Source organism: Vicugna pacos, chromosome 9, assembly GCF_048564905.1.
Source record: "Vicugna pacos chromosome 9, VicPac4, whole genome shotgun sequence".
Classification (NCBI taxonomy): Eukaryota; Metazoa; Chordata; class Mammalia; order Artiodactyla; family Camelidae; genus Vicugna; species Vicugna pacos.
This window is the reverse complement of record NC_132995.1, coordinates 56,111,619-56,138,958: the sequence shown is the minus strand read 5'-3', so window position 1 is coordinate 56,138,958 and position 27,340 is coordinate 56,111,619. Positions and strand designations below refer to the sequence as shown.

General features: G+C 37.6%; 1 protein-coding gene across 7 annotated transcripts in view; it reads right to left on the bottom strand.

The window, feature by feature from the left end:
• Positions 1–27,340, bottom strand: part of SPAG17 (sperm associated antigen 17) — a 356,415-nt gene that overhangs the window by 186,162 nt on the left and 142,913 nt on the right. Inside the window, exon 1 of one of the 7 annotated variants that reach the window (XM_006216149.3) lies at positions 16,280–16,557. The exons of 5 other annotated variants lie outside the window; for them this stretch is intronic. In XM_006216149.3, the coding sequence (XP_006216211.2) occupies positions 16,280–16,369 (90 nt within the window). In that variant the 5' untranslated portion in view covers positions 16,370–16,557. Of the gene's footprint in view, positions 1–4,826; positions 4,844–16,279; positions 16,558–27,340 lie in introns of those variants that run through there. One more of the 7 variants, XM_072967913.1, reaches the window with a different exon arrangement.

Below are 27,340 nucleotides of genomic sequence, written 5' to 3'. Positions count from 1 at the left end.
CTTGCCTATGAAAACTCGTTGTCAGTACTATACTAGTAACACAGAGTTTCCATTTGTGGTCACGTTATTAACGTACGTCTTGAGCTTTAGTGTGCATCAGACTCATGCTAGTTAAAGCACAAATCTATATACAGACCAGACCCCAAACTCCTGATTCAGTAAGTCTAGAGCGGGGCCTGAGAATATGTATTTATTTTAAGTTCCCAGATGATGCTTTTGCTTCTAGTCCAGGGATCACACTTTTAGAAGGACCGGTGTATATTTTCTCAGATTAACTCCAGGTGACAGGATGCTGAATTGTCCCTTTTCCCACTGATTCATCCTCCCTCTCTATGCACCCCAGGCAGTGCTTTCATATGGAACTAGCTGATGTTTCTTAATGGAAGTTAATCACTTACTGAAGCTGTAGGCAAACTCCATATTCACTAGCTGGTTGCACTCAGTCTTAAACTATTCCCAATAATTAAAAATCTGCCAAAAGAGAATGCCTCAGTGATGGCAGGTAAACAACATATTATTTATATATAAAGAAAAAACACATTAGATATAGATATAGCCAGACAAGCTTCAACTCTTCATGTGAGTGGAGAGGTATATGGACTCCAGGAATTTTAAAAAGGAAAATTATTTCTATTTTCCTCTGGAATGCATTTTTAAAGTTATATTTTGGGATGGGCCCATCTTACATTTTGGAAATTCAACATTCTTCAAATAATTTCCTTATGAAAGTATGTTTCTGTATCAAGGACCACTCCGCTGTCTCCTCTGAAGCCTTGTGATAGATTGGGGGTACAGGGGATTGGAAGGAAGGTGTCAATAGCAAAAGAGGATAGAGGAAAAAAAATAGGGAGAACTTTCAGAAGATAACAAAAGGGCAATTCTGTCCACAAACCCCAAAGATAATGGCTGGCAAGTTAGTAACTGCCTATTCCCCTCCTGGCTCACCCACACCTCAACTACTCCTGCGTTCAAGACGGAGACTTCTGCTCCACAGCTGACCGTGTTTAGGGCGTGGAATTAACCGGTGGGGAACACCTATTCTAAGGACTTACATAAGGAACATCCAGGAAGGCATCCATCTTTCCTAGCTTGATTTTACTTTAATCCCACTTTTTTCCAATCCAAACTGAACAATCCAAGGTGAACAATCTTTCCTACTGAATTAGTTTAAAACATTGTCAAGTACAATTTTTTTAAGATGCTCATTTTTTGACCAAAAACTTTCATTGATCAAATTAAGTTAGATCATTTTAAAGACTTTTTCTAGCAGCTAAATTTCAAAATAGAGAGGAAACTTTCAAATTCCTTGATTTTAGAGGAACATTAGCTTCTATAAAATAAAAGTAATTAGAGGTGGTGAGGAGGTCTACAACAGGAGAAAGCAAAAGAAAGAATCCTGCCAAGGAGGTTGAGAGCAGACTTTCAGTGATGCCACCAGTGGACCCACTGGGACATGCTGGGTAGGATGAGTGGATTTCCTCAGCTACTTTGAAGACGGTACTAATGAGGGTACAGCCAGAGGTTCAGTTCCCATATTGATGTCATGTGACCCAAAAGTCTGCTCCACATGATCAAAACCTTCGGTCTCTAGACATGACTGCTCTTAATTACTGAACACAAGAGGGACTAAGCAAAAAAGTTTCTTCAGAGGAAACAGAACATCACTGCTTTAAATATAATTTTCAGAGTATATCCTTCTGAGCAAATGTGACACCTTCATCACAAAGAGTAAAATAACACATCCACAGTTATTGCCATTGCAAAGGTGGAAGATATGGTCATAATAAATCATTTTTCCACAGACATTTTCCTAGCATTCTCTAGCGCTTCACCTTACAGTTACAATAACAAGTGTGAATAACGAAATTCTCTTTATCCTTGCTCAGCCTTCTAAATATTTGGTGTGAAGACAGAGGTGGCTGAATTCAGTATTCCTCGCCTCAAACTAGTTTGTTCAAAACTCAATTATTAAATACATATACAAAGCAATAACCATTTTTAAGGATCACATGATTTTTCGTTGGTGTTTATATAATTTGAGGGGTTTCCTCTCCATTTCTATGAATATATCCTCCCTGAAAAACTGTTACATTGTCTGTACCATCCAAGGCCACACATTATAATTATGTTTAGCAGAAGACACAATAAGAACAGCACAAAGAATAATGATTGTGAGGGGTGAGGACAAGGGGAAGCCAGGAGACAGAATTTATTTAATTTTAGAAAGCATCTCACAAGTTTTCCTATCAAAAATACCGAGTTGCCATGGGAATAGAGGAGATGTTCTGTCACGGGTAGATAACTGGTTTAAAAACAAAGGTGAGGTTAAGGGCACACTTCTTTGGATGGAGAAGTGTTAACAGAGGGGAGCCCTGGGCATCTTCCCTGCATAGGTCTTATTTACCTGTTTTATAGAAGAAATGCAAATAGATAATAGTGACAACTAAAGTTGCAGAGTTCAGTACTGGAAGATTTCTTTCACTGACATTTAGTTTAATTCCTTCATTTTGCAGATGGGAAAAAAAAATCTACGCCATGGAGGAGTGGCGAAGGTGGCACAGATAGCAAGAGGCATGTCCTGATTCCCAGACGATGGGCCTTCCTCTGCCACCTCGCCTTACCTTCATTGGCAGATGTTGTGACAATGACACTATGCCAGGGGGACAATTAAGTACCTCAGGGAGATTTCACAACGGCTTTCTGATTCGAGCAAGCATGTACATCAGATGAGATGCAATGTGGGAAGTACAAGTAAGTGTATGAAGGAAAACATAATCCAAACTCTAGTCCGAAGTTCAGACTTTGATGTCAATTATAGGAAAGGTACCTCTATGTACTGTTTCCCCATAACCATCAGCTTACTGTGCTGCAGTTCTATTGAAAGGCCTTGGCTCACCATATTCAGGAAAAAAGGGGGAACAAAATAGAAAACATGTGGTAGGAAGAACATGATTTAAAGAAGGGTGGTTTTGGTATAAATAACAGGAAGAACAACCACGTTTGTTTTATCATTCCTCCAATTATGATTGACTGAGTATATTCCAGGCACCACATTCCAGAGAGGGAACTCACCATGACTCACCAGATCACTACTTGACCTTGAGAAGTTCACAGTCAAGTGAGAGAGCAGATCCACCAATAACTCTAATAAGCATGGTAAGTACCATCATCACTGTATGTGTAAGCACTGTGGGAACGTGGTGAATTGAACATCGGAAATCGGAAGTCAGGGATAGTTCCATGGAGGAAGCACATTTGATTAGTGACTTTAAGAATGAGAAGGTCAACAAGTAGTGTTCGAATTTCTAAAAAGAAATTCTATATACATGAAAGCACACACTTGCCTAGAAGGTTTGAGTTGTCTAGTTGTTAGAGGTGACAGTGGTTGGGATAAAGGAGGGAAGATGAGGCTGGGATGGATCTGGGAAGATTGTTAAGGGCCAAGGAATTCATAGTAAGGGTGGAGACAGAAGCAGGAAGTGACATGATCTTATTGGTATTGCAGAAGGACAACCCAGGTGGCCATGCAGAGGGTACATAGAAGGGAGAAGAGGCGGTGGTTCTGATAGTCACTGAGCACACAGAGGTATGCCATCTTGGTGGCTGAACTGAAATGAATGCTGGTTGGTGGACAGAATAAAAGTAACTGTGATAAGTAGTAAAATTAAGAATGTAAAATCCAATGTAAACTTAGCACAAACTGATCATTATAAGATGTTAATTTGATCTTTGATACCTGAACTCCCTGGGGTTGTAACATTAAGGGAACTTTCACAGCATAGTCTGTGGTCTGGGCTGCATCTGAAGGCAGCAAATGTACAGGGCACATCTTTTCCTAAGCACTCTGGACTTTCAGGTGATCTCTGGCTAATCATCATCCCCAGCCTCACACTCTGCTTTCGATTTGATTCATTTTTACTTATATTTTAATTATACTGCAATCCAATTCTTGTGTGTATTGTTTTTAATACTTGTAACACATACATTATGTTTATAGAAATTTATAACATAAAATGTTTAAAATGTAAATCCACAGTGAAGAGACTTCAAAGTCTGGATATGTTGCTGAATATTTTTTCAAGTATCATGAATAGGTCAGTATTCTGAATTTTCAGGAGATCAAAGAAGAAAAATATAATCAATCACAACCCAAGGCATGTTCTGATACTGTGCAAAAATCATTAAAATGTTTATAAATAGTTAGTATTTCTAAAATGTAAAACAACATGATTCTTTCAACATAAAAGTTTGATTAATTAAATCTGATTACTATTGCAAGTGATATAAAGTTGGATGGAAATGAAGCTCACAGTTTGTGTTGTTAAAAGTTAAATAGGAAAACACTTTTTAAAATCAGAATGGCAAATATGTTTTGTTAAAGCTCGTTATTCCAAAAAAGGAAGTCTGCCATCAATAATGAAGGAAAATTTAAAGAATATAATATAATCATTTTCACACATTAAAATATTTGAAATAAAAACTTTTCATCAAAATGTGTCATTAAAGTAATTGCAAAACATTTTCAAACACATCATCAGAGCTTTTAACATAATCTATTATGTAGTTAAACACAAGTGAGCATTTTTAGACACAAAATACTTAGCTGAACTTCAAAAAATAATATATGGCTGTACCACTGGAACGCAGATTTATAGTTTTGACTGTGGCAAAGCATTTATCTACTGAAATGAGAAAGCAACCTTTTGGAAAACGTATAAATCAAAAGTAGTAAAATTTAATCACTGTTGATAAAACTTTAAATGTTTCATGTAAAAGTGTTTTAATAATACCTCATTTGCAAAAGCCAATATGCTAAAGACACTTACATTTTTTGTTGTTGATTTGGTGGAGCTGGATGCAACAGCACCTGCGATATCTCAAACTATTTCAATAGGCACCAAGAAAAATGGCTTCACTGAGAAGTATTTACATGAAAACAGGGCCAGAGTAGTGAAATGGAGGCAGTCTGGAGTTTCAGCCCACAACTGTGAAAAAAGTTCCAAATGTTTTGTTTTGGTCCTAACTCACTGTATTCAATATGTGCAGCTGATGCAATAAAAGACGCATATCAAGTAAGTCAATATAAATACTTTCTTGGTAAGTTTTCTATTTACTACCGTATGTTAAATAAACACCAGAGATAGTTAAGTAATTCATGTGAAGGGAGCTTGGGGTTGAACATTAGACAAATATTAGGGTCCCAACGGACAGTCATCGTGCTAGAACTGCAGCCACTGAGTGGAAACCATGCCAAGCCTTGTGTGTTTCTTTTCATGTGAATTGTGAAGTTGGAGTAGTTAGCATTTGGAAAATGAAACTGACTTTTAGTGATTTGTTTCTAATGAAACATTCTAACAGAAATGTCAACTTCCTTCAGCTTTGTAGGAAATAAATGAAAATTTGTTGCCCATGTAAAATTAATAAAACAAACTAAGAGAAGAAGAGGATATATAGAAACACAGAAATAAATGGTACAACTTGAAACAAAACAAAATAAAGTATCAGTTATAAAAGAAAAACTATTAGATTGCCTAATACATTATACAAAAATGGGTTGTTATTTTATGATAAAATGAAAAGTATTAACTTCTTTCAACTTATTCAATCCTAAAATTTAGCCACACTATGTTTATAAACAAAGTGGATTTGGGATGATCAAACATTTATAAAATTAAGCCAACTAATTAAATATGACATTTCAAGAAATGGTTTTGTGCCTTAATTGATAATAGATACATTAAGTATATAAAATTTTTAGACATTATTATGAAGGCCAGAAAAATTTTAAACATAATTATTAAGAGTTCAAAAGTTGAAAGAGCTTTCAGTATGATGAACAATATTGTTGCTATTAAGAGAAATTACGTAGAGAGAACTACAAATTACATAATGACTATGTATGTAAAAGGAAAGTTATGGGATGAGCCTAAATATATTCCCCAAGTCACCTCATGGCTCAGACAGGGCAACACTTAAAGTGTGAAAGCCATGTCAACCAAAGACTGCACCAACACTTCTGAAAACCAACAAATGATTTTGAAACCACTAGAAATATTTGATGAATGGTATGTACTAAAAAGTATAGCATCTAGCAAGGAGTTGTATAAAGTACATATAGTTTTATTTTTATTATGCTTTAAAAATGCGATTAAAAATTTTTTGATTTATATGTTGATTTACATACAACTGTGAGAGTTATTAGCATATTTTGAAGTTTCACCCTTGGCTGAAAGAGACAAGAGATGTTAGAAGGCTGCTGTAACAGTGTCAAAAATTACAGGAGGTACAAAAGAAGGAACTAAAGTAGAGAAGTTGGAGTAATAGGAATCACTGACCAATTTTATTGTTAGAAGATTGGAAGACGATTTCTAACTTCAGTGAATAGTATAGTAGCAGTTTTGAACGCACTGAGTTTGAAAAACATGAGTAACATTCATATGGAAATAGATAAAAGAGTAATAATAAGTATTTATATCAGACTAAACGGGGCTCCATACTCTTTCACATACTTTGACTTTCACACCACTGTAATACAGCACTACTACTGATAAGAGCTCCTCCTTACTGAGCACCAACTTGTCCTTCATTCATTCAAAAGTGGTATTTGAGCCCAATATATCAGGTGCTGGTGACAGATCAGTGAGCAAGATAAGTCCCTGCCTGTGTGGAGCTTACATTCACATGGAGAGAAAGACATAACATGATATGAATGAATTAGAAGGTCAGGAATGGAATCAGGGGAAGGGGATAGAGTGTAATGATGTAGTTCACACAGGGTGATCAGGGAAGGCCATATCTGAACAGAAACCTGAAGGAAAGGAGGGAGTGGCTCACATGAATATCTTGCGTGGAGTCATTCTAGCCCAAGGGCACAGCAAGAGCAAAGGCTCAAAGGTGGCAGTGTGCTTTCTGATGGATTTGCAGATCAGCACAAAGGCCATTATGGTTACAGAGGACTGAGTGCAAAGGTGAGTCATACAAACAGTCAGAGTGGTTGGGAGAAGCCAGATACATGGGCTGCGGTGGAGCATCTGGATTTCACTCAAAGTCTGGCGAATTAAAAGATCCACTCTGGCTACCGTGTGGAGACCAGATTCCAGAGCAGCAAGAATGGGAGAAAGAGACTAAACTGGGAAGCTCTTGAGCTGTCTATAGCTCAGCAAGAGATGGTGATGGCTTGGACAATGGAGTCGTAGTGGGGGTGTCCCAAAAGAAAAGACTTTAGATCTATTTCAAAGGGGGAGCCAACAAGACTCTGTAGAACTGGATCATGGGGTTCAGAAAAGGAGGCGAAAACAATGAAATCAAGGTTTCTGGCTCTCGTGACTCGCTGGGTGAATGGTGACACCTTTCAATGAGAAGGTGAAGACTTGGCAGAGAGCAGGTTTAAAGAGGAAAATCCAGAGTTTGGGTTTGGATGTGTGAGGTCTGAGATAATATGTGCTAGATGCCTTTAAATCCTCTCAACAATCTTTTCACTACCTGCAAGGGATATATGGCCACTGTCTCTGTTTTACGGATACCGAAACTAAGGCTCTGAAATTTTCTCATGATCAGTGGGCTGCAACAAATTCTGGTGCTCAAAAAAGAAAATGGGCCAGGAAACTGAGGCAGTAAAACACAGTCAATGAATTTAATTCAGTAGGTATTTGCTGAAGACCACGATGTACTAATCACTATTATGTACTGTGGCCAGAAGGGAGAAAATTAAAAATGTTAACCTTTTGCTACCCTCCAGGAATCTACAGGGCTGTAAGAGAATGCAGATACAGTAGGTAACACCGAAACGGTTGGACTACAGCTCAAAGCAGGACAGCATTAAAAAGATAACAATCACTGAAGTAGTTCAGTGGAAGGAGAAAAGTCAGTAAGGGTCAGAATCATGTGGCTTAAGATCCCTTCTGGAAGATGTAAGGGAAGATTTTCATGAGAAGGAGTCGGATGGAGGCAAGAAGATCTTTGGGCCAGGAAACTACATGGGAATAGTCAATATGCCTGGGGATACTACGGAGACCACTCAGCCAGAGTAAAGGCAGATAAAGATGGATGAGCAGAGAAAGACCAAACTAGGCAGGGCTGTGAAAACCAGGCAGAGCATCTTAGATTTTATCCTGTGGGTAACTGGGAGCCAGTGATGGTTTCTATGGCGAGAGCTGAAAACATGGTCAACATTCACCATTTCTTAACTAACATTTTCCTAGTCTGTTGCCAAACTCATATGGGTCACACTTACATTGGACTTATATTTAATATTTTTCATTTGCAATAAAAATGATCACATATAACTTCTAGGTAGATATTTTGACAGGCGAACTCTCTCTGGTTCCAAACTCACTCAAATAATACATTTTTGTCCAAAAAGAGAAATTATAATGTGAGGTTATGAAAAGTCCATTTCCCTCTTAACATTCTTCCTAGCAACTCAGTTGTTTTCATTGGCCTTTATTAAAACAACCTTTGTGTGAACTGGCAATTTGTTTTGTAAATATCAATGAAAGCATATTTCAGAAAATAGAGTAATAAAAACCAACCCAATTTAAGAAATATGCTTGCTGCCAGACATCAGTCTTCAGCTCGTATTATGAGTATTTCCAGTAAGTCTTAAATACACATTAACATGAGAAATAGCTTACTGTTTAAGATCAAAAAAGTTGAAAAATCCTTCACTGCCTCTCAAAAATTATTCAAGGGTTCTGTCCAAAAAATGTATTTCCCTTTTGATAAACTGCATTTGTAATGGTTTCAAGCACTTCAGTTCAGTTGAACATTTTCCCCTAAAACCTACTTAGACTGTTTATTATCATCCTAGTATCTATACACTTTCTAGCTTTATTTAAGAGGTCTGGAATATTAACAGTTTAGCAATACCTAGCTGGAATCCTTATCTATGTTCCAGACTTTTACAAGATAACAAGCTTTGTTCAAGACTCCAAGGAAATTCTATCACTATTTTTCAAGTTGTGCACAACTCAGTTGTCACTCAGCTATGTTTAGGAAGAGAAAAATATTATTCCTCCACTTGAAGCACAATACGAAGGAGACACTGCTAACTCAACGTTCTAAAGAGCTTTCACTAGAATGCCTCAGGGCGGGCAGATGAAATATCTCTGAGAAGTGGAATGACACTGCTGCATAGGTCTTTTGGGGGCAGTGTCACAATCAGCTTATGTATCTATTGTGATGCTTTTTTTCTTAAATTGAAGTATAGTTGATTTAAATGTTGCATTAGCTTCTGACATATAACATAGTGGTTCAGTCATACATATATGCGTATTCTTTTTCATGATAGGTTATTACAAGCTATTGAATATAGTTCCCTGTGTTATACAGTAGATGCTTTTTTATATAAATGTTTCCTCTTCCTTTCTCTTCTTGTAGAAAGTATCTCCTCAGTCTACTCATGGTCCTGGTTTCTACAATAAAAGTTTCTTCATATTTCAAAGTAAATCAGTGACTTACTTTCATATAAAGTTTGAGTGTGGCTGTATGTTCCTAGAAACATGCCAGCCATTATGGAGTAGACAGTAGGAGTACCAGATATGATTTTTTTCTGTAAAGCAGCTCACATTATACTGGTGCTCTATAAAACATTAAATGATAGCAAATAATGCAATGCATTCTTCCAACTAAGGACCAGGTTGTAAAAGACAGAGGCTCGAGCCAAGGTGAGGGAAAATAAATGTGGGTTAGGGCACTTAGGAAAGCTTACTGCAATATGTGGCTTTATGAGGCCCTCAGAGAGTGGGCATGACAAGGACAGAGGAGGTGGAAATTCATTTCAAGCAAGGAGACTAGTAAGAGTGAAAGAGCACGATGGAGGGAGGGAACTTATTTATTGAAGGATTATTAGGTGCCAGGTGCTACAATATTATTTATGAAATCAAATAAATATCATTTACTCCCCCCAGCAAGTCTCTGAGGTGGATATTATCATCTCCATTTGACAAAAAGAGGACAAGGCTCAGAGAAGGCAAGACACTTGCTCCAGGTCACCCATTATGCCTTTCAGAATCAGGACTCAATACCTTGGTCTACCCGGTCCCAGAGCTGGGGCTTTCTCCAGCGGCCCCTCGCCTCCTTCATGTGTCTGTGCTTCTGTGAGGAGACAGTCTTGCCCACAGCAATTCAATCTGATGGTTAAATTGGGACCAGATTAAAGGGGCTCAAGCAGCGAGGATGATTAGGTTTTGAGATTACAGATGATCACTGACAGTTTCTCAGGCGGAACATACACAATGGCGTGAGCAGGGTTTAGCAGAGATGAGTTGATCATTTTGACAGCTGGGAATAGATGATTCTATAGTGACTTGAGGTATGGTGTTCTTATAAAAATTCAGGGATCAAAAGATGCAGGCCTGGGCTAGGAAGAAGTCATGAGAATAGAAAGGAAGAGATGGAAGTAAAAAAGTGTCAAAGGAAAAATTAAGAGGACTTTGAGGCTGGTTAAGTAATAAACCAATGACTCGTAGGCAAACTTTAGTGACTGAGAATTATAATACCATTGACAGAAATTGGAAAGTTGAGAGACGGGAGTGGTCCACCTTCACTGATGAGCCACATTTTCCAGGTAGCAGAAGGAGTCAATTCTCTGCACTTGTTAAAAAATAGCAATTTTATATAGCCCTTGTGTTAAATTTGTTTTAAAATTTAGTTTAAAAATATTTGTTTTAAATTGCAAAGTCCATATAAAATGCTACAATTATCATATCATAATTTATAGTTCTACTAAGGAGGAAGGATGGACTAGTGAGAAAATCCATGATCTGGTCCTTCACTTGCCAGATCATGGCATGTTTTTGGACCAGACCTTAAAATGCTTGGATCCTCAGTTCTACAAAAAAAGCAGCTTAGTCCAGATACCCTGGGAATCTCATCTCTGAGGGAGTATTGTAAAGGGCAACACTATCATGTATAGCATCAATTTGGGTCTTTGATGTAAATATTATTATTTGTTTGAAAAGGGATAAACATACCTTGAGAATGACCATATAGAAATTAAAAGCAAGACCTCATGAGTCTTAGTAAAGATCTCAATACATTACAGTAGATGTTCACAAATATTTTAATATATGTGGATATTCACATTAAAAGAAGAATTGAAGGCTTAATCAAGAAGCAAAATCTTAAGTGTAAGGCAAATGACAATGAGTGTCTGGTCCCTTTAGTTCGGCATCAGGGAACTTGAAATCATCATAAGAAAATGAAATCAGTGAATTGGAATAGTGAGGCTGGCTGGGTTAAGGGGTGTGCCATTAATTTTTTTTCTGATTTTCTTTTTAGTATTTTCTGTGGTGGGTCACAGTAAGTGAATGAAATAATTGCTGTGCCAATAGTCAGTCTCATGAGTTATGGCTGCCTTCTTGCTACACATAAAAATGAGACCTTAAACTAGGAACAAATGAAAAGAAACAGCCATCCTCAGATAACTTGGAAATATGAAAATATTTTAAGAATTAACATTAGCAAAATCTCAAACCAAATTCTATCTGTGAGATACCTACTCAAACAAACCAATCCAAACATACTTTTGGAGAACTCTTGAATTCCGAAGAACATATTTGGGACAAAAGGCCATAATACCTTAAAGAAATTTTGAATATTCTTTGGCTTCTGAATATTCTCTCTACTGATATCATGCTGTCACTTAACATAGGTAACACTGTGAGGTGTCTCCCCACTGTATTAACACCAAAGTTCTGACCATAACACACAATTGCACTTGAAGCATGTAGCTCACTCCTTTTGAAGACATGTGACAATCTGTGAGGTCTGGAGGGAATGGCTATCCTGTCTGAACAATTTTGGAAAATTTTCCTAAATTTTCATAAACAAAATTTCTATTAATTGCCCCTTTCCCAGCATCTTCCAAGCCATATAATAGGCTTGGAAGAAATGGAAAAATCAGAATTGATTACAAAACCTCTTAGACCACCATAACATCAGTTAGAAGAACAACTAGGAAGCTCCAGGCTCTCTGTCCTTCACAGAAACATTAGAAAAAGAACCAGAGACTAACTTAAACAACTGTACAACAGCTCTGAAACCAGTCAAAGATCTAAAGCAACCCAACAAATGCCCAATCAAGAGAAAGCCATATTCAATATGGCAGAAAACTTTGTGGCACTCTTACTCTCCTTTGCCCCACTTTTTCTGCATTCAGTGGAGAAAGGCCAGTTTTTTCAATAATTGGGGCTGAGAAAACTGGAAATCCACATCCAAAAGAATGAAGCTGGATTCTTTCCTCACACCATAAACAAAAGTTAATTCAACATGGAGCAAAGACCTAAATAAAATGGTAGATGGAAAAACTAGAAAACTCTCAGAAGAAAACATAGGGGGAAATCTTCATGAAATTGGGTTTGGCAATGGTTTCTTGGATATGACACCACACAGATAGGGAACAAAAGAAAATTTACATAAATTTAACTTCATCAAAATTAAAAACTTTGTACATCACAGTACACAGTCAGAGTAAAAAGGCAACCCACAGAATAGGAGAAAATATTTGCAAATCATGGATCTGGTAAGGGGTTAATATCCAGAATATATTTTAAAAATTCCTATAATTTAACAATAAAAAGCCAAACAACTTGATTTAAAAATGGACAAATGAAGATCCTTAGTCTAAAAGTACATAAAAAATGCTCAACATCAAAAATAATTAGGGAAATGTAAGTCAAAGCCACAGTGAAATATTACTTTACACCCACTAGGATGTCTATTACATATAGATATATCAATAAAAAACACAGACTTTCAAAAGCATTTCATGAGGACGTGGTGAAATTGGAACCATTGTGCATTGCTGGTAGGAATATAAAATGGTACAGCTGTTACGGAAAACAGTATGGCTGTTTCTAAAGAAATTCAACATAAAAATTACCACATGATCTGGATATACACTCAAAAAATTGAAAGCAGGAACTCGAACAGATTTTTTGTACACTCATGTTAATAGCATCATTATTCACAATAGCCAAGAGTTGGAAGCAACCCAAGTGTCTGTCAATGAATGAATGGATAAATAAAATGTGGTCCATACACACAATGAAATATTATTCAGCCTTATAAAAGCAAGGAAATTCTAATACATGCTACAACCTGAATAAAGCTTGAGTACATTATGCTAAGGGAAATAAACCAGTCATAAGAAGACAAATTCTGTGCAATTCCATTTACATGTGGTACCTAGAGTAGTTAAATTCATAGAGACAGAAAGTAGAATGGGGGTTGCTAGGGGCTGGGAGAGGGAGGTATGGGGTATTATTTAATGGGTGTAGTTCCAGCTGGGGAAGATGAAAGAGTTCTGAAGATAGGAGGTGGTGATGACTGCACAACAATGTGAAGATACTTAATGCCACTGAACAGGGCATTTTAAAATGTTTAAAATGGCAAATTTCATGTTATGTATATTTTACCACAATAAAAAATACAAATAAAAATATCTTAGACCAAAATATTTCCAGATAGCACCTTCAGTCACTGAGGTGCTTGGGTTAATACCTCTTCCTCTCATTGGGTCAACAGAGAGGCTGCCTTGACAGCTGCATGAAAAGATTTTAATTTATATGATCCTATAGCATCTTTAACTTTCTCATGCTGCTAGAGATCATAAATATGTCTATGTCACATACACGCCCACACTAAGATGCATTTTTATAATCTTGTACCTAAATATTTCCTACTTATCTAATATGAGGTGTGACATCTCACATATATTAAGAAGCTAGATGTTTGGTACGTGGATAGCAAAGTTAGTAAATGACCATTTGATTGGCAGAATTAATTGACGAGTAATGTTCACCCAGAAGCCGTCTAGCCTGCATTTCTCTCTCTCTCAATTTAAGTGTCCCAAAATTTTTTAAGGAACATATTGGTCTCCTTTCCTAAAATAACTGTCCTCCTTCCTTCTACTGGCTCAAATCTACCTACTCTTCAGAGCTCAGCCAGCAGCAAGTATTTTACAAAGCCCTTCCTGACTACCGCAGCCCTCTTTCATCTCCCTGACCTCTGATCTCTAATCACTTAGTGCTTAGCGATAGACTGCCTTGTAGTATTTGCTGTCATTTTATGTTTTAGAATGAACTAAAATGTGCTGAAAAATCAACAATTATTCTAGCCTGAAAGGACAGCCCAGAATAGTCTTACAAGGTAAATTCACTGAAGCCAATTTGTGACCTTGTTTATTCTTTGTAAAGTCTAGTGCAGCTCAATATGAACATGAGTTCAAAACTACTTTTGATAAGAGTTACTTAATCAGCTAATTCTAAAAACTGGCTTATGGAAGACTGGGAGGAAAGACTTCCCTCTCCTACACCCCCAATACACACACAAAACAGACACACAGGAGCATATACATATACAACCACACGTTCTGGATCACAATTTGCACAAGAAACTCTGGAAACTGAAGGAGTAACATATTTTGAGCACCATATATGTGCAAAGCACTTTGCTGAGCCCTGTGGATAGGAATTCACACATCTACAGTCATCTATAATCCCAATTCAAAGTCTATTACATTGGTGGTCAAAGCATGCCTCTAAGAAATGGATTTCAGGGTTAAGCTGGGAATTCTCCTAGATGAGATGAAATCAAGCTGAGAAAAAAATATGAGAGGAGGTGGAGGGTAGTTATCTTCCTCCTGCAATAAAAGAATCCCTGTATTCCAACAAACTAAAGAAGTTTACTCCTTGTAGTTAAAACTCTGTATTGCCTTGAGTTCAAATTCTTTCTATTACTATATAAGATTTATTGAAATTATATATTTTAAGCAGGAACAAGAAAGCTGAATATTATTTCAGGTTTTCAAGCCATAAGGAAAAACAGTGCCTTTAGGTTTTCCACTCAACTAGGAAAATTATAGCTTCATATTTGCAACACTAAAGCTAATGCAATGTCAGCAGCTCCATCAAACTCTGTTGTTCAGCAGTTTATAATTCAAGCAGAAATGTTCACTCCAAGCCCTAACTTGGCCTACACAATTTCAAAGAAAATGGAGAAAAAATTATTTTGGCTAGTGCTGACTTCTAAAAGCAAAAGGGAGGGTGCTTTTATAGAGTATTTTAAAAAACATCTTTGAGAATTTGAGAATGTAACTGGGAATTACTGAGTTTGACATCCTTCATTCCTAAGGTTATAGAAATAACCTCAAATTCCATGTAAGCATCAGCAGTATCTTAACTACTTTTATGAAATGCTTCATATGGTAAAATTTCACATCAGACATATGACTGTTTATAGGAAAAAAAACAATTATAGTGGAAAATAAGGACAAATAGGTAGAAATTTCTCAGGAGGGCATCATAAGGCTTTAGATATATTTTTCCTTTAAGTACTAACTCTCTTGTGTAATGTAGACACACACAGAAAATGAAAACAAGATTTTTTTCCAGCTTTTAAAGTATATTGGAATGTCAGGCTGGAATTCCCAGAATCTAGCTTCCTTCTTCCAAATGCTATCTTGGACTTGGAAACAACTTAGTGTTGAAGTGGATTTCTGGCAGCAGATGACAGGAGCTCTTGGTCTGCCCAACTCACTGGAGGTAGAAGAGTGAGAGTGGGGGGCTGGGGGAGCTAGGCAGTTCTGAGATGGTAATTTGAAGTCACGTGGCAGGTGGGTTACAGATAGCCTTTGTGTCATCCTATAGATGAGTCTAGGAGCCAACCGCTCATTACTCTGATCTCCTACAGTACCTTCAAATTACATCGAAACTTTTGATATTGTAGCACCAAGGCATTGCATGAGAAAGTCAAGCTTTCCTATCTGTAGACGGCTCGCTTGTATTAAATACGTTGATACTTTACACACTCCATGTCTGTTTTCATACAGCATTTATTCAAGACATATGCGCCGGGCTACAGATGATTCAACAGGGTTTCTTCGCTCTAGATAAGTCAGGAGGAAGGGAAGAGTTTATAAAGACAACTCCAGTACAATCGTGGAGTGCCATCTGGATGACTTCACTGAAAAGGATCGTGAGGTGTCAGAACCACACCTGCTCTCTTCCCTACAAGCACCTTTCACCGCCCTCTGAAATCCACGTTCCCTGTCTTCTGCCCCCAATGCTCATTCTGTGAAGCTCTTCCTGCGGATGGGGCCCTGGGTAGTTTTGTGAGAGAAACCGTCAAGCCTGAGAAAGCGGTACCAGGTACAGTTTTCGGAGGGGGCGGGGGGGGCGTCTGGAACAGAGCGCGAGCCTGGCGGTGTTGCCTGGAGGGTCTGGCCGGGCTGTAGCCTTGCGGGGGGCAGAAAGGATCTACGGCGCTCTGGGCATACCTGGTTGAAGTGTGCAGCGATGAGCGACGGTTCCCATAGCTTAGAACCGGTGGTGGTCGCCGTCCCGCCTTTCTCTTTCTTGGGTGCCATGCAAAGAACGGGAGGAGCATCGGCCTCTAAACTGGCCTCAGGCCCGGACTAAGCGTCCCCGCTGCCATAGTAACCGGAGCCACGCCCAGTTTCTGAACGAATTGGCTCCCCTCTGCCAAACCTGTTCCGTATCCTCTGGTCAACCGCTTCCGTCGTCATAGCAACCAAACTTCCCAGAGCCGGCGGCAATTTAGGGCCAGGACTCCCCGACCCATGCTTAAATCTTAGGATTTTCCAGTGGGAGCACTGCGTAAATGGAGGAAGACAGGATAAGCTGGTCAGGCTACCCTATTTTACTCAATTCCACCCTCTGCTGCTTCTTGGAGTCTTCTCTGGTCCGAGGCATTGCCTATAAACTCAAAATCCCTGAAATCCTGTCCACAACTCCTCCACCAAGATTTCTTCCATGCTGAAATAAAGAACTGACCCCCTCAGAAGACAGCCCACCTGCTGTAATCTGTCCAAGATGCCTCACTAGGGGAAGCCAAATTTGTCTTTCGACTGCCATCCTTTGCTCTGGTCTCTGTTCTGCCTCTCGGGGCCTTACTAAACAAGTCCAATCACTCCTTTATTTAACTGTAGTCAGGATTGGTGTCTTTCTAAACCATTTTCTCTGCCTGATTAGCCCCAGGTCTTTTACTCTGTCTTCCACTGCTAAGTAGAGTCTTTCTTTTCCCCCTTTTCCCACCTCCAGCACCAACTGCTAAAATATCCTGATCAGAGTTCCCAAAATTATAACTATAGTAATAATAATAATGGCAATAACAACAACTCTTGTTTCTTGACCACTGGTTATACTCTGTACATAGTTACACTATTTAATTCTTATAACACATTGTTCCAGGTCCCACAGTATATCACTGATGGCACCAGAATTAGAGTCCAGGATGATCTGAGTCCTAACTCTGGTGTGCTTAACGTTCCACACTACTACCTGCCGCTGTTTTAGGTCTGCTAAAATGAGAGATGCCTGTCTTTTAGGGCTAGACTTTCATTTGTTTTTTTGCAATAAGACAAATTTGAGGACACCAAGCGCATAGAGCCCAACCAAGGTGGATGGCTGTCTCTTTAGTCCCTACATAATGCAGGGCTGACCAGTGCCCACCAATTCCTCCCAGCTCTGCACTTTGCCTGGAGGTGAGGTGCTTCAATTATCCCTAAGGGCCAGGATGCCAGGATGGCTAAGGTGATGCATGTGACCCACAGCTTAACTTCATTCAGCACAACCTTATCTTAAAGCCTTCACTTCTTGTCATAAGAAAAAAACATCTGATGATGCATAGCAATGCCACAGGGATCTTGCCAGAAAGAAATTTTCCTGAGGGTTACTCGAGCAACCACCTAGGCTGCCACTGATTCACTGTCATAGAATTTTCTTCAAAATTTAGTTCTTTACTAAAACCTTCCTGGTAAGATAAAAATGGTCTTTGGATTATGACTCGAATATAATGGTGAATCTCTTACAAAGAGAAAAAAATCAAATCATCATTGATTACCTCATTCCAAATTTTGACCATAATTTTTCCTACAGGTTTATACTGTTTGGGAAAAATGTCTTATGTTTCTACTAGAAAAGCAGTAAAAAGTTTGCTGGCCTTCCAGTTAGTTTTTTTTATAAAAAATTAACTACATGTTTATGCATGCCATACTATTTACCAATTTTCTTTCTTCTTGAATGTGAAAGCATATTTCAAAGTAAAACGTATTATGTATAATCAGTTCAGTCAAATCACTAGCAGATGATTAATAAAATAGGTTGCACTTAAGAAAGAAAATCAAAGGAGCAAAAACAATGAGAGAAAAGTAAAATTGTTATTTTATAATTGCAGAGAAAGTGTCACTAACTTCCAACTTGTAAGTTACACCTCCCAAGCATTATTCAGTCTCTTCCCCTATCTGCCCAGATATTGGGGTAACACTGAAAGCTTTGAATCTCTGAAAGACAGCTGTGACACAAAGGTTCTGAATTCTCCCTTTCCCCTGAGCTTCACCCTGCTTTCTCCACCACAGGCATTTGCTTGAGAATATTAAGCGGATGAGAAATAGGTTTTTATTTTCTTAAGCTGCTGAAACGTAGAGCAGCTGAAGTTACCCTAACTACTCTACCATTTTTGATCATTTTCATTTGAGAATCAGCTTTTAATAAATCTAATATTAGCCAGGCTTCCCAAAGTGGCAGGAGAAAACAGCCCTGTTACTTTCAAGTAGGCAGGACACAGTCTAAATATTGTGAGACACACAAAGATTTAATCCTTGCCCATCAAGAGACTTCATCTAGTATTGCTGACCAGATCTCACCCTTAGCTTGACTTCTACCTGCTTATACAGTATGTTCTTTCACTTCTTCATCAAGTAAATAAACTTCTTACTTTAAAGAAGTAGTTTGCATATTCAAGTACTATAATACCCTAGTGTACTCAAGTCATATACACTTGTGAAAATATTTGCCCATTTTTCAGCAGATGAATGAAGATTCATTGCTAGACATCTATACACACAAATTATAACTTAGAAAACAATTTAAAGAATTGACATTTTAAAGTTCAAAAATAAAGGTTTCAGGATGGAAGAATATTCTTTCAGTATAATTTTTTATAGTTTCTTTTGTAAAGTTCTACCAGAATAAATTTAAATATAGGTTTCTCAAAATTGATTTAAAGAATTGAAAATAAAGGTTTTATTACAGTATGCTTTTTGCCTAGTTTTGGCCTGTTCCATTATTCGAGAGAAAGTGGGACTCCGGTTAATTTATGAGACAAAATGGGAAGACATTATACAGTAATCAAATTTATAGGGGGTTTCATCTTAGAACTGGTCTGTTTAATTTCAGAAAATAGGTGTGAATGACAATGTTCATAGTTTTAAAAAGCAAAAGTCATCCAGCTAAAAGAGGACCCTGCCAAGAAGAGAAAAAAAAAAGCATTACCATCTGTCGTACATTTGTGCTTTTTTGGTATAATAAATTGTTTCCCCCACTAAATATAAGTTGAAACTTTATAAGCATATACTTTACTACCTAAATTTTCCCATATGTCAGTGGCTAAAACAAAACTATACTATTTGGAGCTCTTTCTTTCACATTGGCAGGGTTACTCCTGGTTTGTTTGATTTTGTTTTTCCAGTAAGATTTTGCATTTCGTATTATTTAGCTCACCCAGGATTGCCCACTTTAGGGATGCACTGTTTCTCTGGGATACTATGATTACTGAATACTTATGTTTTCACGTTTTATATTTGGATCTTGGAGTGTTCGTGTTTGGTGAACTCTAATTCAGGTGTAAAGTCTCAGGCATAATTTCTCACACCTGAAAGGGGCTAGCCAGCTACTGATGTGTCCAACGCGTCCACTGTTACCAAGTAACATCAGGAGCTACGGGCCTGTTCACTTCTAGGCCAAGATTTCAGGTTTTCAAAGTGCATTTAGCTTCAGCAACCTGCTTGCTTCAGCTAAGAAGGCCTCACAGATGTCCATGGATTTCTCAGACTGGCCTCCTACTGCTGAGAACACCTTTCACTATATGTTCGTGTTACTTACCATCATGATCTTTGTGACTCTAACCTTCCAAATAGAGTATTATTCTGCATTGTCCTGGAGTTTCTACAGTGTGTGATAAAGAGGGCTTGATGCCTTTCAACTACAAGGTCCAAAACATATGGAGAATATTATACCTGCACTCAATGATCAGCCTTAGCTTCCTATTCAGTCGTGAGTGCAATTTCAAGCGTTGACTTTAATCTTTAAAGCCCCTCATTGTTTAGAAGCTAGTTACTCCAGGTATCACCTCTCTCCCTATGCATCATCGTGGCAATTACAATCAGCTGCAGTGCTCACAGTTCATCATCCCCCGTGCACTGTGCAGAGCCTGGGGGATCATTTTCTAAAGAACAACTTCCCTAGGAACCCTCTGTTTCTGTCAATGATAAAAGCAGTATTCAAAGTTTACAGTTTTGGCCCTGACTGTCGTGTCGTGTAACTGTAGGTCTCTGGAACCATAATTAAGGCTGTTGATTTAGTTTTTATGTTATTTTATGTAATTTGTGGCTGAGAGTTTAGAATATCAATCTACTTTTTAATGAATCAGGAAAATAACAGTTGTATACATTAAAAATAGAAAAAGCTAAAATTCATCTGTTTCATATTTGTTAGTGTGGGAGTTTTCACTCTAGTGTTTTCTCACTCAAGTTTTTCTTTGAATCTAATTTTAAATGTCTTCAGTGAAGGGATTTGCTGCAAATCCTTTGGGGACGATTTCAAAACCCATAACTCATGGTAAGTCATTTCTCTAAATGCTTAGCTGAATGTTTGATTTCTTAATGTTTTATCAAATGTCTGTTACTTATCCATTTTGCACTACGTTAAATAGTAACTTTTTTTTTTTTAAACTGTGTACCAGGTTCAAAATCTATGGTTAAGGTGAAGCTACACCAAAGCATATTATGTCAGACCGTGGAGCAATGTTTTGGAGAGAAAAGATGATTGGCAATTTAGACAAACAGTGGTGTTTGTCATCTTACCTCTCTTCCCTCAACTTCTCTCTTTCTCTTTTCCAGCCTGACCCTCTCTGTCCCTGAACCTTCCTAAAAATGTGGGTTACCAGTAGGAAGACGTTTGAATGATTTCCAAAGAAGTTTGTTTCTAACTGTGATCTTGTAACTCTTAAATGCAACTGCTCAGTTACCTTTTCTTTTACATGCAAATTCTTGTTTCCATGAATGAAGTTTGCTTTTGCTGGCTTCCAACTTTTGCGTAACATTCTGGTGTCAAATGAGCACAAATCAAGACTATTTGTAGGCTACAACACTGCTGAGAAAAGGGGTGTTGTTCATTTGGACTAAGAGGCTTCATTTCTTCTTATATTCCAAACTCATAGATCATTTGTTTATCCAACTTGTAATGTGCTTGCTGAAGTTTCTTCTCCCCTCCTGATGTAGTATTTTATACCTTATCCATCTCTCTGAAAGAAAATAAAACTATCTGAGTAAATGCCATTTTATTTCACTGGTTGATTGGTGCTGTTATTTATAGAGATAGGAAATACTAGAAGACGAAGAAGGGTCTGGGAGTGCGCTGATGAGGAAGTAAGGACTCTGGTTGTAGATACATTCAGTTCGTATACCCTTGAGACATCCAAACATGTAAAGAAGTCAGTTGGCTGTGTGGGCCTGGTGCTTAGAGCAGGGGAGACATGGGTGAGCCATCTACTCAAATGCAGCAGTCGAGCCTGAATGGACGAGTCTGCCTGGAGACATCACCCCGTGAGCAGGGGAGCCAGGCCCAGGGCTGAGCTTTAGGAGTCCCACAGTCAATAGCTGTGAAGAAGAGGCTGGGCCTGCAAGTGGATGTGTGGCCAGAGAGGAAGGAAGAAATCCCAGTGGGGGTTGCATCACTGGAGCCAAAGAGTCGGGGTATTTGCAGAATGAGGGATTGGTCAGCAATTCCGAATGCTACTGAGGATCCAGGTAAGAAAGACCAAAAAAATGCTTGCTGGATGTAGGAATGAGGAGGTCAGTGGTGGTTAGCTACTTTAGTTTGAAGTCTTTGGAAAAGCCCATTGATAGATGAATGGATAAAGAAGATGTAGCAGACATATACAATAGAATATTACTCAGACATAAAAAATGAAATCTTGCCATTTGTGACAACATAGATGGATCTAGAGGGTATTGTGCTAAATGAAATAAGTCAGAGGACAAATATCATATGCTCTTATTTATATGTGGAATCTAAAAAACAAAACAAAACAAAACAAAAACAAACTCATAGATACAGAGAACAAACAGTTGGTTGCCAGAGGGGAAGGAGGTGAGGGGGCAAAATAGGTGAAGGGGTGATTAAGAAGTATAAACCTTGAGTTATAAACTAAATAAGCCACAAGGATGAAATATACAGCATAAGAAATATGGTCAATAATACTGTAATAACTTTGTATGGGACAGATGGTTACTAGACCTATGATGGTGATGATTTCATAATGTATGCAAATGTCAAATCTCTATGTAGTACATCTGAAACTAACATGATATTGTACATCAAGTATATTTCAATTAAAAAAAAAGAAAGAAACAACAGTAGTGTTCATTTGACTGCAATTCCTACACAGGTAATTTTTATTACTGTTTTGGGGTCAAACTAACTGTGGTGGTTGACTTCATGTGTCAACATGACTGGGCTAAAGGATGCCTAAATAGCTGATAAAACATTATTTCTGGGTGTGTCTGTGAGGCTATTTCTGGAAGAGATTAGCATTTGAATAAGATGACTGAGTGAAGAAGACTGCCCTCACCAACGCTGTGGGCATCATCCAATTGATTCAGGGCCTGAATAGAACAGAAAGGCAGAGGAAGGACAAATCTGCTCTCTCCCAGAGCTGGGACATCCATCTTCCTCTGCCCTCAGATGTCAGTTCTCCTGGTTCTTGATCCTAGGGTTTGGACTGGAACACCACTTGCTTTCCTAGGCCTTCAAATTTCAGACAGCAGATCACGGGACTTTTCAGTCTCTATAATCTCATGAGCCAATCTCTCATTTTTTTTTATATCTGTCTGTCTATATGGCAATATATCCATATCAATATATATCTCCTATTGGTTCTGTTTCTCTAAAAAGCTCTAGTACATTAATCTTTAAGAGCACATTTTTTAAAAAGTCACATTTCCTATAGTTTCATATGCAGTGAATTCTTTGAAAAATCTATCAACATGCAGCTTTATTGTGTGAATTTTATTTGCTGTTTTGATATCTATAAGCATTGGCTTCTATGTGAAGTATAAAGAAATATTTACAACCATGGCACTTTTTGTGTTTTCAAGAAGTTTCAGAGGGGATTTCATTGAAACCTAAAGATTCTTTCTAGTAAGAATTTAATAGAAAGGAAGTCATCTTACTGAAATCTACTTTAGGTTTTGTGAAGATAGTCTGAAAAAAGAAGAAAGATTCTCTAATGTTAAGGGAAAGGTCCTACACTCAATTTCTGTCCCCTTCCATATAGATATTCTCAGAAAACTTCCAATGAAAGCCTCACCTTATGGCTAATGTAAGTGTACATAAGGAGAGAAGATGAGGAAAAAGAAAACGTTTGAAGTCAGATGTTACGAAGATGATAAGAAAAGATTCATTCAAAGATAAAATAATTTCAGCCAATGCACAAGTCAATCAGCAGAACAAACATTACTTGTAAAGGTCATATTAGAGGCTGCTTCCTCTGCCTCACTCTGTTTCTGAATGAATCTATTCAGTTCTTCACCATTTCCTCTGCGGAAGCCAGCCATTTCTACCCTCGCCTACCAAAATAATGGTTTCATTGACTCTTTCTTAAATTTCAACTCTTTACTATATTAAACAAAACCAAACCTCATTCTTTGTCTGTTATGCTTTGATGTACTTCACTTTATCTTTTGTGCAGAGCAGTGCCTTCTTTTTGCTCCCATAGTTGTTCTGTTTTGTTTTTTCCTTAGGCTGGCTGTACTCCCCAGGCTTCTATTTTTGTTCACAATCAAGTTATACAATTTGTCAATCATCCACATTTTAAAAGTTTTATGATTATTTTTGCATAAAAGTATGTACTCCACCTGAGCCAGCCGTCTTAATCCTTCAGAGTGTGGCCATTTGTCTCTACTGTACTTTAGGGTAATAACCATTGCCAATTTATCCAGCTCAGTAAATTCCTCATTTTATTGAAGTTGTTTTCATAAAGCTTAAGTTACTCACATGTATGCCCATAATCTCTCCTTCCTCCTTCTTCACTCTGGTAGAAATGTGGAACCCTATTAATCTATTTGTTATCATAGTTTCCCAAACTCCTCAGCATTTGCTTTTTGCCTGGCCATACCCTCCTGCCTCAATACAACAGAGGCTTATTAAAAATCAGAGAATCAAATCATAGTCCTGAGAGGCACTTCCAGAAATCCTCTTGGACTGAGAGGACAAAATTCTTTCTCCTGAGTTCAATTCCCTGCTCCACCCCTTGCTGGCTGTGGGACAACCCTGTCCCAATTACTTAGCCCTTCTTTGCTTTTCTTTTTGAAATGGGGATAATCATGTTTGCATTACTGGGTTGTTGTGAAGATTAAAGCAGTAGCTATAACTGCTTAGCACAGTTCATGGCAGACACTGTGCCCTCAATACATGTTAGCTAACATTTTTTTAAATAAAGTTTTTCCTTTCAAGTAGTTTTAGATATACAGAGAAGTTGCAAAGATTGTGCCCAGTGTCCCCATACACCCCACTCCCATTTTCCCCAACTGTTACCATCTTAAATTAGTACAGTGAGTTTGTCACAATTAATCAATCAATATTGATATTCTATTATTCACTAATGGTTTTTAACCTAACATCCTTTTCCTGTTGTGGAATCTTATCCAGGAGGCTGTATCCCACCCAAGACATCTTGTCTGCTTTGCCACCTAAAAACTTTGACAATTTCTCACACTTTCCCTATTTTTGAGGACTTTAACAGTTTGAGGTGGTTAAGATATTTTGCAGAATGTCCCAGAATTTTGGTTTGTCTGATGTTTTTCTCATGCTTAGACTGGGGTCATGGGATCGGGGAGGAAGAACTAAGACATATGACATCGAATGAATGAATATATGTATATTCATGTATGACTGAAGAATTGTGCTGTACACCAGAAATTGACACAACGCTGTAAACTGACTATAACTCAACAAAAAAAAAATTAAAAAAAAAGAACCACATCACGGCATAGCAAGGGTACCTGCTGTCAACACGACTTACCAGTGAGGATGCTAACCTTGATCTCTACTACAAAGTGTCACCTCCCCCAACTTTCCCTACTCTATTCTTCGGAAGGAAGTTACAATACACATCTGACACTTAAAATATAGGGCATTATGTTCCACCTGCTTTAGAGGGTCAGTATCTGTGTCAATATTTGAAATTCTTCTCTATCAGAAGTTTTCTACTCTCCTCCATTTATTTATTTATCCAATCAATCATTTATTTATATCAGGAAGGATCATAAATATTTCCTTTATCCTTTCGGTTATAATCCAATACTACTTTATTTTACTGCTTAACTTGCGTGTTCCAGCTTTACCACTGGAGCTCTTTCAGTTGAACCCTGGGCCCCCTCGTCGTACTTCCTCACTGTTTTGCTTCTTCCTCTGAGCACGTATTTACTTCGTGGCACTATAAGATGCTCCAGGCTCGTGTTGCATACTCCTGGCCCAGCCCTAGAATCAGACGTTTCTCCAGAGTCCTGGTTCCTTTTATTGGAGTATCGTATTAAAAATCCAATCTGGGGATTTGGCATGCTCTCTGCCACTGGAGTGTCTTTCGTTTTTAGGCCCACTCAGTCAAAAGAATTAAGAAATAACGCATGTATATACACATACACATATAATTATTTCTATAAATACCTCTATTACACATGCCTCTATTAAAGTAAACATGAGTTCATAATAATGTTTATTTTTACTACTCCAATCCAATATCACAGTTTCTTCTAGCCTGCTAATAGTTTATTAGCAATTCATTCATTCACTCTCATTCATTCAGCAAATTTTGCTGAGTGTCTATTATATGCCAGGCCTTATGCCCAAGACTGAGGAATAGAAAATATGATGGATGTTATTCCTACTCTGTTGTCCCTTAGAATTCAGGAACAGCTTACATTTTTACTTCAGTTCTTCCGTACTACCAAGGATTGACACCATTGACAATAGTCTATTTTCACATCTCTGTTTTTTCCCACCATATTTCATTCTCCCACTTTCAAGATTGTACTACCTTCTACTGACCATCGAGTTCCCTCTCTACCCTCATTTCTCTTCTCTCAACTCCTTGTCCTCCGGGATTTTCGCCTCTCATAGAACACACACTAGCAAAAAAGTGATGTAATATGGTAAGTACATTACTCTCTCTATTCTAAATCTCTTTCACATCTTATTTTTGATTATAGAATTCCTTGAAGAATGATAAAGTTACTGCTAAGTTGTTCTGTCTATAGTGGCATTTTATATTGCTACTGACATGTATGAATTTGTATGTGATGCTTCACAGAGGAGGTCCCACATGTTCACCTATTGCTGTCAGGAACTGGAGGCCATGAGCTATTCTACTATAGGGCCACTGATTTTAGTGGCTTTCTTTGCTGCTTACTAAAAAAAAATTCACTGACATTTTTATATATTGTTATACTTAGTAAATATTTTAATTCCTTTTATGTTAAAGTCAACCCAATCCTTCTCATGACTTGAGGGAAACTAAGATTATCTCTGTCCATGAAAGAATCTCACTTATAATTTTCTTTTCCATACTGTCCTAGTTTTATTTTGTTTTGGTAACAAATTATACTAAATTCGTTATCAAATTTAGTAAAATGTAAAATGCAGTGGGTAGTGTTTTCTCTTTTTCTGTTTGTTGATGGAGTTTGTATAAGATTGGAATGAATATTTACAAAACTATATGGGCCTGGTGATTTTTCATTTTTTTTGGTAAAAAAATATTTAACTACTGATTTGATTTCCTTAATGGTTTTAACATTATTTAGGTTTTCTAGCTATTCTTGAGCTAGTTTTAGCCAGTTATACTTTTTAAAAAATGTTTCCATTTCTTTTGTTTTAAAATTAATGATATAGAATTGTTATAATATTCTTCCATTATTATTTTTAATCACTAAAGAAATATAATTATATCTTTTCCTTTATTCTGAAGGTTGCATATATATGCTTGCTTGCTTTTGTATGGAGAAATTTTTCCAGAGATTTGCAAATTTTATTAGTCTTTTCTAAGAATGACTCTGAGATTTTTTAATTCTTTTTATTGTTTGAATTTTACTTTATTATTTTCTGCTCTGTTATTTCCTTCTATTTTCTACATTGTATTCTGTTATTCTCAAATTTATAAAGCTGGATGTGTAGTACATTAATTTAACCTTTTCTGTTTGCTACTGGAATTATTTAAGCCCTCATATTTCCATCTAAGTGCTAATTTAGCTTTATATCACAAG